Genomic DNA, 14,436 nt, shown 5'->3' on the forward strand with positions numbered 1-14,436 from the left:
CAGTAACCCTGGAATAAGGGACCTATTTTGGTAGAATGATAACTGATACAAAATTTAGAAGGGGATCTTAGAACAGTATGGAGACAATTCTGTACACACAGGTTGCCCCAAACCAAAGTCAGTGATACAGCTTGCCAGCGAGAAGTGCCAAAGTGTTAACAGTTTCTTAAGGCTTGTCACAGATGTTGAAAATACTACCTGCATGACATAAAGAGAACACATTTTTAGTAAAATTGTTTAAAAGTGATGGTTCTGGCTTCCGTAGTGGTGAACGGGAGCTGTCGCACCCTCCCTCACCACAGCCAACACACAGGCAGCCAGCACACACACAAAACTACATGTGGGTCTTTAGAATGTAACCTATGCATGATAGTTTCTTAAAGCATGAGAAGTATTTCCATGTGTCGGATGATTTTTACAAAAATATTGCCCAAAATGTGTTGCTTTTAATGAATGAAATGGGTATCACGCTATTTTTAGGTGAGATTAGGAAAAGAGACTGCTTCTGGTAACTCCTACCAGAATAGCATCCTAAAAGATGCTGTGTGACACCTAGTCCTGCATTACATATTTAGTGAATTCATGAATAATAAAAGTTAAGTAAATCCACGTGGATATTTGGCTTTTTTTCAATAAAGAGTCACTTTGTTAAGTCGTATTTGCACAGATATTCATAATCATTAGGACCATAAACCTATGGGGTCAGTGGCATAAATGAATAAATAAACAAGTAAAAATGAACAGTCGCAGTTTGGACCTGTGTTCTGATAGGAATGTATGCACCCGTTAACTGAGAAAGGCATTGTAGCGATAATGTGGTCAAGCATCTAAATTTTATGATCATTTGGATTTTTTGGTGTAAGAAAAAAAATAATCTGTTTTAATGATAAAACACAAAGAAAGAAGACTGGACTAAAACCATTGGGTTAGTAGAGGATATGAGTGTGTAGAATAATTTTTTTTTCTAATGTCTTTTTCAATAAGTCAGGGATCCTCTAGAATTTTAAGCTGTGTCTTCAAATAAATATTAATTTCCATGGTTAAGGCAGCTATGCTAGTATGATATCACATTATTGACTTTGGCACTAAGAGTTTTCTAAAAAATCTTTCCAATTCTCCTTTATAAACTAATTCCCTCATATATGAAGATCTGTTTCCTCCCCACCCCTCCTATCTCACCTCTAAATCCTTCCACCGGAACATTGCAAAGGAAAATTACTGCATCTAAGTACCCCAGTTGCACTTTGTCCTTGGGAGCTCAGTGCTGCTTTTATCCCAGATCATCTAGCTGTGCCTTGATTCTTTTCCTAGGAGATTTGGTGGTCTCCAAAAACACTTTAGTAAAACTCAAAACTTCCAGTGCACAGAATTTAAACCAGTTAGTCAGCTGGCTGTAACTAAACAAGAAGCCTGATAGACTAAACTGAAATAAAGCCCGCTCTCCGAGATAAGCTGCATCTGTTGTATGACGATGGTCGAAATCCCTGGAGCCAGGAAAACATGAAAATCTCTCAGAATGCATACTTTCCCACAATTATAGAAAGAGGAGCAAATGGTGTGAGAGGCAGGAGACAATCTCTCAGTTTGGCCCCCCGGTCTGACATATACAGCAAGCATGTATTTCCCCTTGGAAGGATTATGTTTCCTTCATCAACCAGTAAGATTAGGGAAAGGGAGGGTGGTTTGTAGGTGATTTGAAAAGTTTTCTCGGTTCCTAAAATTCTGTAAGCGTTGCAGTTCGGTTAGTGTTTGCGTGTAACTAGTTGAGTATGTTTGTGAGGTATGTTTTGTGATAGTCAAAATTGTTTCCATTGATCATCATTGAATACATACCGTTGAACCAGCCCCCACTGCGAGTAGATGAGTCTGAGGAAGGTCGCTAGCGAGAATGCAGTGCTATGAGCCAGGCTGCTTTCCTGTGAAAATATTTAAAAACTGGCAATCTAGAATCTAGAAAGTACAGCTGAAGCTTTCTGCCAGTGTAAAATTTAGATATATTTGAAAAATATTCTCATCCCACCAGGATACTGGCTATAGCGTGCTTGTTACAAAAGAGAAAATATGCACACACACACACACACACACACATATGTACACGTGTGTGTGTGTGTGTGTGTGTGTGTGTGTGTGTGTGTGTATGGCTTGGTGGAACATGGGGCACGAAGTTAAAGAACTGAAGTTATTTCATTCTTCAGAAACTTAAAATCCTGATGCATTTGCACAGGGAGTTACCTATATTTCCTCTCCTTGGAGGAAGAAGGCCCACAGTCCCAGCGATATCCCAGAAGCTGCCTACTGATGACGAATTCTTTTTTCTCTCTTTGTAAATCTTACTTGACAAGAGCCTGTGGCCACCCAGCTATCTCTCTGGGAAGTGGTAAAGGAACTACTTACAGAGCCTTTGAAGTCCTTATTCAAATAGAGCATTCATAATCCTATTAGCCGGAATTCTTATCTTATCACTGGAATGATTCTCTTCAGAAAAGTTGGTTGGTAAGGACTTAGCCGCAGTTGCTTCACAAGTGAGTCAGTAGACATTGCAGCCTAAGAAGTTTTGTCTGGCCGCTCTGCCAGTTTTCTTTCCTGCTGACACTGGCTCTAATCAAGGATGCTGCACTTAGATATTGCCTCTTCGGTCCCGAGATGTGTAGCCACCCACTTGGCAGCAGTCAGCAGGCTATCGTTATCATACCGTCTTTGTCATCGTGACCAAATTTATTAATATATAACTTCAGGGACATTGCATTGATATTGGCTTAGGTCTTCTTACTAACACTCAGATCTGTGAGGCCAGATTGAATGACGTAGGTGAGATGACTAAGCCCCTGCCCTGTTTCTTGCAGACACAGAGACGTGTGACTACGGCTGGCACAAATTCCAAGGGCAGTGCTACAAATACTTCGCCCATCGGCGCACGTGGGACGCAGCTGAACGGGAATGCCGTCTGCAGGGCGCGCATCTCACAAGCATCCTGTCTCATGAAGAACAGATGTTTGTGAACCGTATGTACCAAATAGACACAGGTTTCCTGAAGCTCCGCTCAGTGTCCCCATCTCAGTTTTCTTTGTATCTAACTGAACAGATGTAGCTTTCTCTGTGGCAGTTCAACTTATTAAATCCCTCGTCTGAACGACTTAAAATCATCCGTCCTACGTGAGTCCCCTACTTTGAGAAACACTCAGCTCTAACAGAGGAAGGCAGTTCCTGGTCTGCCAGCAGTGATAGGTGAAACGGCATGCTATGGGTTGAGTCCTGTGATATTGCTACGTGATCATTTTCTGACTTAAGAAAATGGCCACTTTTTATGGTTCCAGCTCATTCTTCTCATGGCTGCCGTCTTAGTTCTGTTTTGAAGATGTGCATATGTTGTCTAGGGTTAAAGAGAAAATTGTTTTCAGTTCTTTTTATCCCACTCATTAAAATTGAATTGTCAATAGCACCCTAATCCTACCATCTGCACAAAATTGGTTCTCATCCAAGCTGCTAATGGTTTTAGGCCATAGAAAGTGGGTTTCATATGAAGAACAGGAACAAATGGAGACTGAAAGCTAATGAAACTTACTCCCAGAGCTGTTGAATAACTCCTTAAACTATAGCAAAGAGGAGGGCAGCTAGCTTTTATGTAGAAGTTTTTTGATATGAAGCATTGTTTGAGACTCTATTAAATATGTTCTCATAATGCCTGCTATCTTTTAAAAGTTTGAGCGTTAGTTTGCAATCTGTATGGAGGTTCAGTTAACTTTTTTTGCATGGTATTCTTGCCAGTGACTCATCTCATGATGAAAGTAATTATTTTTGAAGACAGTTTTGTAGAACTCTGTCTGATCTAGGTGTGCACTGTTTAAAATGCTTTGAGAAGAAACATGTGGCTTCCAAAGTGAGGCTGGCATGGGAATGATCTGTCACATTTTATTGGGTCACTGAATCTTTGCCAATACCATAGCTTGATAAAAAAAAAAAAAGGAAAGTTTTTATCATGAGTAAGGATGGAAAAATATTTAATTATAGTAAACTGCTAGGGAAATTATTTTCTTATGTCTGATATTTTAATGTTTCTCAATGTTTGTGAATTAGCTTTTTAGTTTAAAGCACATTGGGCAGAGGAACAAAAGATAGTTAGACTATGAGAGATTTTTATGAGCAACTGAACAAAAATCCAGCCAGAAAAGAGGATGCATGATTCACTCTGAAAATAATTTTCTTTGATACATTTTATCCATATATGGGAAAGGTAGTAAAAATATCTGCGTTGTTTCCCTTCTCTTAGGTGTGGGCCATGATTATCAGTGGATAGGCCTCAATGACAAGATGTTTGAACATGACTTCCGTTGGACTGATGGCAGCACACTGGTAAGTTCCTCATGAAAAATGATACTATTTCTGCGAACTTGGTAGCGTGTGCTGATTGCATGTTACAGAGGGTGTATTTGATTGGAGACCAGTTAAGTGACTTGCTCAGGGTCACTTGGTAAGACAGATGAGCGTTAGAATAGAATCCATGCTGACTGCTCCAGTCACTGGGGCTCTCTTTGAAAGAGGAGTGTGTCAGAGTCCACCGAACTGGAAAACCACATCAGCAGTGGAATTGCCTCAGGTTTGTCTTTCAGATGGTTGTCTGTGCTTTTTGTGGCTTCAAAAAAGGGAAAGAATAAGTGTAAGAGAAAAGGCCTTACCAAAAAAAAAAAAAAAAAAAAAAAAAAAAAAAAAAAAAAAAAAAAACAACAACTACCTTTCTCTCTTATATAATTGCACTGGAAATCTCTGTGGCATGGCTCATTTTTGTCCAAACCCAGATGCTCATTTTTTTTCATCTTAAAAGAGATGGCTGAATTTTGATCTTGTGGATTTTCTTCCATTCAAACTCTGCTAATTATATAGTTTTTAGCTTTTTCTGCTTCTTAAAGAAAAGAGTGAAATGGTAATACTGGCCCCAAACTTGAGTTGGCTAAAATAAGATTCTTAGGACAGCTGAACCTGTTTTGAGTCACTACTCTTGAATACATATGAGTGTAATTTTTTAGAAATAGTTCAAGTGTGGTTAGCTATGTACTAGTGGTTCTAGGCACTGGCTGTTCTTTAGAATCACCTGGGGAACATAATTTAACAACTGGTGCCTAGGCATCAACTCAAATTCATTAAAGCAAAACCTCTGGCTGCCAGCTATATCTTCCACGTGTTCTCCAGGTGATTCTAAAATGCAGACAACTTGAGATCCACCAGGCTGGACAATAAGTGTAAATTCAGTTCTAAATTAGATAAATAACAGGAAAAATTGAAAATAATGTTTAAGCTCTTTTTGTGAATTTATTTAGGTGCCTCAGTTTCATTCATTACTTGCCATTCATCTGGATTTAATGAGTTTGGCAAAATTTGAAGTTCATCCTTAGAACGGATGCCAAAGGAATCTCCGCTTTTGGAAGTTCTACTCTGCTCAAGAAAGCTTTTCTGTGTTCTTATGGACGTACTGCTCAGTTCGTCTTTGTGTCAGTTGCTATCCTGGGCACCTTGCATTTGTTTATTCCCCACAATAACCTTTAAGAGAGGTATGAAGCCTTTTACAGGTAAAGAAAGGGAAGGTCGGTTAGGTTTCGATTTTTAGCCAGAGTCACAAGGCTATTAAGTGGCGAAGCCAGTCTTCAGCGCCATGCTTTATTCTGGCTGGCACCTCCTTGACTTGAAAGGATATGCCTTATTACATTTTGCCCTGAGCAGCCCTAAAATAAAGTCTGGCCTGCCCTCTCTCTGTCATCACTCCTTCTGTTCAATCAGCACTCTTTTGTCATTCAGGTCCATAAGTAGGTCCTTTGGCAAGAAGCAGAAAAAACAGGGAAGGAAGATTGTCCATAAAATACATTCCCAGTCAGATAGGTGAACCACATCCTCTGGATTAGTATTCATTGTTTTCTAATTGTCCTGACTGGATGGTGTATCTGCAGCTGCTGCATCTGTATATTTTTATTTTGCTAAAATGAGTAATAATTTCAAGGGAGATAATTTTGGTCAGTTAGATTAATAGTGGCTGGTAGGGCATGAGTTCCTCCATAAGAATTTTAACTGAAGACAAACTATTTTGATTTTATTAATTTAATTTATATGTGGACATAAAAACTAAAGGGTTTTTTTCCTGTATGTTAAAGATAGTTAAAACTGTTTTTATAATTTTGTCGATGTGTTTTATATAGTATAGGCATTTATCGAGTTTTCTTTTGTTGAAGGGATACTTCGTTCCTATGGGATAAATTGGGTCTGAAGACCCTCTCTTAATCCTCCTCCCACACACTTTCCCTTCTACATAGCCCACTGAAAAGTGCAGGTCCCGTGAGGTCCCAGGTAGCTTACAGAAGCTTTCTCAGTTGGGGTTCTGGTTGGTACTTACTTGTGCCTTGCAGAATTGACCCCAACTTATCTCAAAGTATCCCTGTATGTTCTTGCCCTGAGCCTGGAATAGCTGCATTTGGCCAGGTATAGTGTATGTAAAGTCTGTCATTTGCTACACACAGGCCTGATTAGGCCAAGTCCCCAACTTCCAATCTGTCATCCATTACATAGAATTGATTTGTTTCCATTCATAGCATTTTTGTGTGTTTCTACATGTTTATTCTGGTCATCAGCAGTTCACCTTTTCAAAGTAGTGGTTCCCTTGCTTGCTTTTGCTTTCTTATGGGGCTTGGGACAAGGCCCTGTACTACCTAGGAGCTTGGTTAATGACACTGAGTATCGGCTTGTAGCTGGCAGCTGTGTGAGGTCTGTAAAACATCTTAGGAAACTTTCCTTTCCTGCCAGGTGCCATTTAGTGGAGCTTCACTCATCAGATGTCATTATTCCACTTTGCCAAGGCAAGCCAACTCAACTCTTTTTTTTTTTTTTCTGGTCTGTGTCCATTAATTTTTAATGGACCGTGAAAAATACTGTAAAAAACAAACAAACTTCATTGCCATTTCCGTGGTCTAGGCTGGTTCTCAACTTAATAAATAAGGGAGCATTGCACTTCGCAAAAAACAAATCTTGATCTTCCCAGGAAATTTTCAGAGGAGGATAACATCCCTCATGTAGATAACTGTACAATGTAAACAAGAACCTCACCCTAAATTAGTTTACATTTTTACATAAAACCTAAAGATTATGAGGAGAGCATCAGGTGAGGGCCTCGGTTTGAAGAAGGCAGCAGATGAATTACATAAACAAGTGAAGTGTATCAAAGAAACGGCACAAACAAATGCAGAAAGCGCTCTGACAGACCCTTGCTTTCTTCTTAATTCCCTCTTTGTGTAAAATAAAAGTGTGCTAAGGAGTGTCCCTAACTTTGAACATTTTGGAACAGAAAAGACCATCTGCCCAACGGCCTCTCCCACCCGTCTGACTGATCTCTGGCCCACTCTGCTTTTGTAACCACCCTCGCCTCTGTCCCTTCCTTTCCGAGACAGCCTAGGTGTCTCTCAAACTCGTTTGTAGTTCTTTCTGCAGCCACCATCCCCTTAACAGGTTCCATATGTTTGCAGGCTTTGAATAAAGAGGTCTTCTTTGTTTCGCTGTTTACTCCAAGTGTCTTGCCTTTGAAAATATCCCTGATAGTAAACTCTACTCGGGGAAAGCAGTATCTGCTTACACTTGGAAAAGGTGTTACCTTGACTGTGTGCAATTTTAAGGACTTTGTTTATGTCTTAAAGTGATTTCTCCCCTCTCCCCTTTGCCCCCATTTTTTGTTTGAAAGATTTATTAGAGCTTATTCTTCTTGGGAGGTAGAGCAGTATTAAAACCAAAAGAACCTTTGATATTTACCATATATTATCTTTTGTTATTCAGTCTTACAATTCAGTAAAAACAAACAAGTTTATATTAGGTTTTTCAGTCTCAATACTTTCTTTTCTTGAAATAATTAAACTGTGCTTCCAATAAACTTGCAGTATGATTATATCCTATTTACGTGATTATGCTTTATAGCTAGACTAAGTCAATTTATGTGCTTAAACTAAATTAATAACGTGATTTGGCCGAGTTATCTAAATTGCCCTTGTTCTTCAGATCCTGATTGACCCCTGTAATATGGCATTGATAACATGCCAAATCCTTGCTTTTGTTGTATCTTCGAAATCTTTTTTTGTTATTATATGGGGTGTTTACCCAGTAAGTTTCACTAAAGTGTACTCATGCAGAGATTGGGTCTAGCTTTACCCTTGTGATTTCCGTTAAGGTTATTTTTTCCTAACACATTTCAGTTTTTATTTTGTCACTTGGTTTTCGAATAACTAGTCACATTTCAATTTGTCCCTTGGTTTTCTACTAATGAGTTATTCTTTAACTTGACTATTGATCTCTTAACATTCAAATGCCCCAAGTGCTTTATTAGAAACTCTGACAAATAACTTCAATAATGAATTACTTTACTCGTCACCCAAGTAATGTCTTCAAAGACACTAAGTTAAACCATCCAAGTTAAATACACATTAAAGGGGGCAAACTTAAACAAACATTTCTTATCTAGCTTCTATACTTTTAGCTGACTTTTAAGTTCTTTCTTTAACCTAATTGTTAAATGAATGACTAGTCTGAAGTGTTTCCCCCAGATCTGTTTTCCAGTGCCTATGACCTGCCTCTCCCCCTGTTATGAACTCTTGTTACTCTCTTTTTGAAATTCTGCAATACCTTCCTCTTGCCTTTGGTATAAAATTCTAATTATTAGCGTGCCATACCAAGCCCAACAATTCCACCTGCCTTCCTAAGCTATATCATCTGAAAATACTCACAGTTCCTGGAATAAGCCATGACTTCTAACTCCTGAAGAAATTTGCATAGTCTTACCCTAGTGCTTAGAATGTTCTCATCTCTTATCCTAATTTTATTTAATTAATGTTCAATGCCTTGTTTAGCCAAGAGTTTCCTTCTTCCAGGAAGCCTTCCCATTTGGGTGTGACTAAGATCTTCTCCACTGTGTTCCAGAAGCCCCTTGTGTTCTTTTCCCATCTTACCACTGACCATTGTGGGGCTGATTTCCTGACACTGAGCTTTCTGAGGCAGGAATTAACTTTCATCTCTGTTTCTTCAGCACCTGGCAGAATTGTTGACAAAAATAGATAATAAATGTTTTTTTTAAAATGATAATTAATATTTATACATTGTTCAACCAACTTACTCTGTTACCTTTTGAATCATGAAATGACCAATTAAGTCTTTTGGCAGAATCTCTTTGTGACAATTCTTGTTCATCTAAGTTAAATATTTTATTTAATGTTGTACCAGTATGAAAAACTTAAAGCGTAATAGGTGAGATTTCAAAAATGGTGAAAAGAAAAAAAAGTTCCCCACAAACCAATATATATAGCTGAGCATAATGCATCTTACAAAAGTTATTAACCCAGGGGCGCCTGGGTGGCACAGCGGTTGAGCGTCTGCCTTCGGCTCAGGGCGTGATCCCGGCGTTATGGGATCGAGCCCCACATCAGGCTCCTCCACTGGGAGCCTGCTTCTTCCTCTCCCACTCCCCCTGCTTGTGTTCCCTCTCTGGCTGGCTGTCTCTATCTCTGTCAAATAAATAAATAAAATCTTTAAAAAAAAAAAGTATTAACCCAAAGGAAAACAGATGTGCCTACTGGAAATGATGACAGTCTTGTCCATGGTTGTCCCAAGAATACATTTACAATAAGCTCTGGGAAGAAAAAAATGGAAAGCAAACCTTTCAGCCTCTGCCACCCCTGCAGGATTGAGTTATATCAGGACAGATTTTTCCATGAAGCTTTAGGAAACCAACAATTACTCAAAACTTAGAGGAGGATTTTTTTTTCAAGATAGGCACATATTCTGTCATTATACTTTCTGAAGAAAAATGACTTTAAAAAACCAACCTTATTATCCAAATCCAAAATATAATAAAATAAGCAAAGAAAATCTTACTCCTGGATGTTATCAAATCACTTTATTTGTTATGGATTGGTTGACCAAGGATGCATTGGTTGCCTAAGGCTGGACAGAGCTTCATTTATTCACCTTCTATCTGAGTCTGTTCTTTCAAGCACAGAAGGAGCCAGACATCAGGCAACACTATGGAATCATTTATCCTGCCCTAGCAAAATCATTTCCACAACTTTCTTTTCAACTACAGGCTATGGTGTGTCCATGGATAGCACAATTAGGGACTGGAAACTGTTAGGGGCCTTCATGACACTACTTTTTATAACAGATCTCCCCAGCCAATGGTTTAAAATCAGCCTGTGGACCTCAGAGATGAAAACTGTTATAGTCTTGCCTCCTCTCTGACCCTCAGGAATAAATTCTCACAAGGGGAGAATTTGGTCCTTTCTCTCTTCTCCTTGGTGAGTTTCTGCAGCACCATCAAAGCTTACCCCTCGCCACTGGGGATTGGATGCTTCAGCGGATCAGAAGCAGTCATTTCAAAGGAAAACGTCACCTTAGATAGTGTTGGGCAGAGGTTGAGGATTGAACAGAGCTGATAATCCAGTTCCATTTTCAAAATGTTGGGGAACTTTTGGAGAGTTTGATTTGTTTGGAAAAAAAATCCCTGACTTTACTCTTACGTATTTTTTAAAAAACGTTTTCTACATCCCTGCCACATTTTCCTTCTGCCATCTCCATCCTGTGGGCACTCCACCGTGCCCAGAGAGGTTGCTGGCTTGTCAGCTTCCTGGGCAGTAGTCACGGCCTCCTTCACTGTGCGGCTTACCGCTGGAGGAGGCGGAAAGACTCCCTCTCCTCTGCACTTGTCTGACTCTAACCAGCAAGTTCTCCAACAAGCTACTAATTCACAGAACCATCCATATCTTACTTTCGAGCTCTAACCAACTCATCTTACCCCTTGATAGTTAAAGAGATCGCAAAAGGCTAATTGGTAGCCTTTTGCACTTAAAAAAATCCTACTTGAAAAAATACTTCTAGACGATAAGGAATTTTGCCTTTTTTTTTTTTTTTCATTTGATAAGCGTGGTGTTCAGCACTGGCAACTGGCACACCTGGAATTCGGGACACCAGGTTACCCCCCTGGTTAGAGCCGATGCATGAGGAGAGCCAGATTTGTGGACTGACTTCAAATACAGAGGCCCCTTTACCTTTTTACATAAATAAACATGTCAGTCTGTCACACAAAGTATTGTGAGAAAACCCAGCTTTGAAAAAAGGTAGAAACCATAAAGAAATAGCCCTTACCTCAGGAAGAGACACTTAAAAGGCCAGAGAAAAGGAGTAACAAGTCACAGGCTATAAACCATTATTTTTTCCTGTAGTAATGTATCATTATTTCCTTTTTATAAACACAAAGGCTCCTGTCCTCCTCCCTCTCCCAGATGTCTTGGACATTGAAAAGAGAATCAAGAGTATGAACTAATTCCCTGTGTTTTCCAAGCTTGTTTGTAGGTTTCTGCTCATTTGAAAGGATTGCCCATGAGTTGGCAGAAGACAATGAAAAACAAAACCCCCAAAACCAAAAACTTAAGTTTTACTTTTTCTACCTGAAAATGTTAGAAGACTTTCGAAAAAGTATTTGCAGATGGATGTGTGTCAGCTGTGGTGTGGTTTGAGCTCCAAGTCAAATGCCACTTCTCTGTGAACAAGTCACACTGCATATCAACATTAATTATGTTAAACCTCACAGCCTTCATTATATTAACCTAAAAGCCAAGGAAAACATATGCTGTTTCCTCATCCTTTAACACATTACTCATGAGTGGAAGAATTCTCAGTTTCTGTTCTGCAAAAGATCGCTGAGCTCTTAATAAAAATTTTTACTTGTGTTTCAGTTCAGCTTGATTGGGAACCAAGAACTGGTTCTTGTGACTCTTCATGTGAAATATAACAAGCCATAGAGTGGTTCTGGAACATAAAACCCTCATCTCCACCTTGCTTTTCCTTGAGTGCAGAGAGCTAGTGATATGTCACATAGCTGGAAGAACCCTTACCCATCACTGGAAAATCATTTCATCATTGACAAGATTATCCTTTAAAAAATTATCAATTCGGTAGTTCCTTCTCACAGATGCTTTTCCAGGAGTGCTCTACGAAACTCTAAAATCACATACAGATATTTAAATGTAATTGCTAATTGCTTTAACACAATTCATGGAAAAGGCAAACAAAAATGTGGAATGGGTTTTGGCAGTTTCCCACTGCATGCAGATCCTTAGCACTTCCTGACTGAAGACCTGTGCAAACAAGCTTGGGGTGAAGGAGCCCACCGTCACCATTTAACTGGGGGTTAAATGCAAAGGGCTCCATGGGGCTCTGTCTGCCTCCCTCCCCCTTCCCCCACTCCAAGGGCTCTCATGGTGGGAGGAACTCACATCCTTTGGAAAATGCTGTTGATAATTACAGCTTTGTAGGGCAGTGAGCTCACGCTATTACAGGAGATTAGCGCTGTACTCAGAGCTGCCACATTGTCTCTCCCGCACGGAGATTTGCCAGCTAGGAAAATAATGGGCATATTGCCACTTTAACAACTACCAGGAGACCCCAAGTTAGTTTCTCTTTCCTTCAGTGTATTCACGTTTCCAGGATCCAATTCCAGCCTGCCAGCCCAGGGCAATGACACTAAAACAAATGTGGCTTTCTCCGTTAAAACAAAGCAGCTCTTTTCTTTTTGGTGTTTGACTGAAAGACAACAGCAAGACTCTAACTTCCCTTAAAACATAAATAGAACAGGACCCAGACCAGAGTTAACCTTAAACAAGTACAAGGATCAGAAGAGGCGTATCTCTACTCGAAGGCTGGTCATTTGCCCCTAGGAGTTAAACACAACAAAGTGAAATATACCCCCCACAGACTGGAAACAAACGCCTATTGTGTACCTCAGCCATCTGGGGGACAAAGGCATTTTAAAGGTACCAAATGTTTTGATTTCTGTAATAAGTAGTCCTCCTAACTTCCTTGCAGATAACCATTTGACCTCTGTTCTGAAAGGCTGGGGGTAACCCGGAGTGATTATTGTGAGTTCTTTATTTCGTGAAAAGGTGGTTTCTTATCAGCATATGTTTCAAATGGGGAAGCGGTCCTCTTGGGAAAGCATTTTCTATTTGTGGAGGTTGCTTTTATACTTGGTGGTTATCTGTTTTCCCTTGGCATCGCCCGCGTTTGGGTGTTACTTGGAGCTGTGAGAGTACAGCCCTGGCACCCTCAGTCCCAGGTGATGACAGGACTTTGCACACAGAGAATTCCACTCTTAAGTCCAGGTGCCACTTTTTATGCCTAGTCTGGATTAGTTTTTACCTAAAAACAAACGACATATGAATCACACTGCACATGTTAATTTGAGCGCATAGTTAGCTGTTTGTTTATGATCTGCCCTTTTGTAGGGATTTGGGGTGGTTATTATACATTTGTTTTGCTTCTGAAAAAGTTTCACCTGTAAACATAAATAATCTGATATTTTTAAAAGGCAAAATGGAGAAAAATAAACTATTGTAGATAAACTTTCCAGTTAGAAAATTCAGATTATAGCCGCCATGACCTGTAACAAAAGAAAATGCAGTCACGTTGGTAAATTCTGTTTAGCCGAAGCCCATCTTCTAGCAAAGTATTCTCTTCATGCTGAGAATACTGAGGGGACAAATCACAGATAATCTGAGGGGACATATCACAGATAATCCTCTAATCTTGCCACATGAAGTAAATAATCATGATTTTGGGGGTTATTGTAAAGTATCTGTTAAGTAACTTAGTTGGTAATTAATAATATAATAATGGGTAGAGATCACCACCTAGTGGCCATATTGTATTTTGTGTTTAAAACGTCACATACCCAGAACTCCACTTAGGGCTAGTTAAGAATAGTATTCCCTGTGAATTAAGTTCCTGTAGTTTTGAGTTTAAAAATTCTAGTATGGTTTGCATAATATTGTGAACCTGAAAGTTAAATGTGAAATTAAATGATTTTTCAAATGCAGTGTGAAGCTAACACAGGGAGTCACATGCTTAGTAAAGTCCTAACAACTGGGGCAAATATTAGATCCAGTCTTTCCCATATCTTCACTTAACACACAATAATAGAACACAGTGGAAAGTTTTCCTTGGCCAGTTTCATTGGTATGTGAACCTAGAGGACTTTTTTGGTTTTCTTATGAAACTTTTTACAGTGAATTAAATTAGCAGTGTTTGGGGGGAGGGAGAGTCGGTGGAAAGCAGTGACTAGACCGTTCATGGAAAAAGATTCTGAATTATAGCTGGAAGACTTAGTAAGTTTTCCCAACAATTAAAATAATATATTATGTCATAGGACAGCTTCACTGGACAAATGTCAAGAATGGTTTTTATCAATGGAATGTGTGTTAGTTATTGTTTAAGTGCACTTGGCAAAATCCATAATAGTTCTAAAACATAGAGGCTTTAGTTGGCCATTTTAGATAATCTAAATTATAGTGAATTTTAAAGAATAAAAAGTGACTCCATCTAAGCTGAAATATTATAGCTAAATATGTGGCTAGGTGGAGGATACATAAA

General features: G+C 39.2%; 1 protein-coding gene across 3 annotated transcripts in view; it reads left to right on the plus strand.

Moving 5' to 3' along the window:
* VCAN (versican) overlaps positions 1-14,436 on the plus strand; it is a 107,796-nt gene that overhangs the window by 77,429 nt on the left and 15,931 nt on the right. For all 3 annotated transcript variants that reach the window (XM_034656465.1, XM_019808441.2, XM_034656466.1), the window contains 2 exons: positions 2,844-3,002; positions 4,268-4,350. In XM_034656465.1, coding sequence (XP_034512356.1) covers positions 2,844-3,002; positions 4,268-4,350 — 242 coding nt within the window. The remainder of the gene's footprint in view (positions 1-2,843; positions 3,003-4,267; positions 4,351-14,436) is intronic.

Source organism: Ailuropoda melanoleuca, chromosome 3 (assembly GCF_002007445.2).
Source record: "Ailuropoda melanoleuca isolate Jingjing chromosome 3, ASM200744v2, whole genome shotgun sequence".
Classification (NCBI taxonomy): Eukaryota; Metazoa; Chordata; class Mammalia; order Carnivora; family Ursidae; genus Ailuropoda; species Ailuropoda melanoleuca.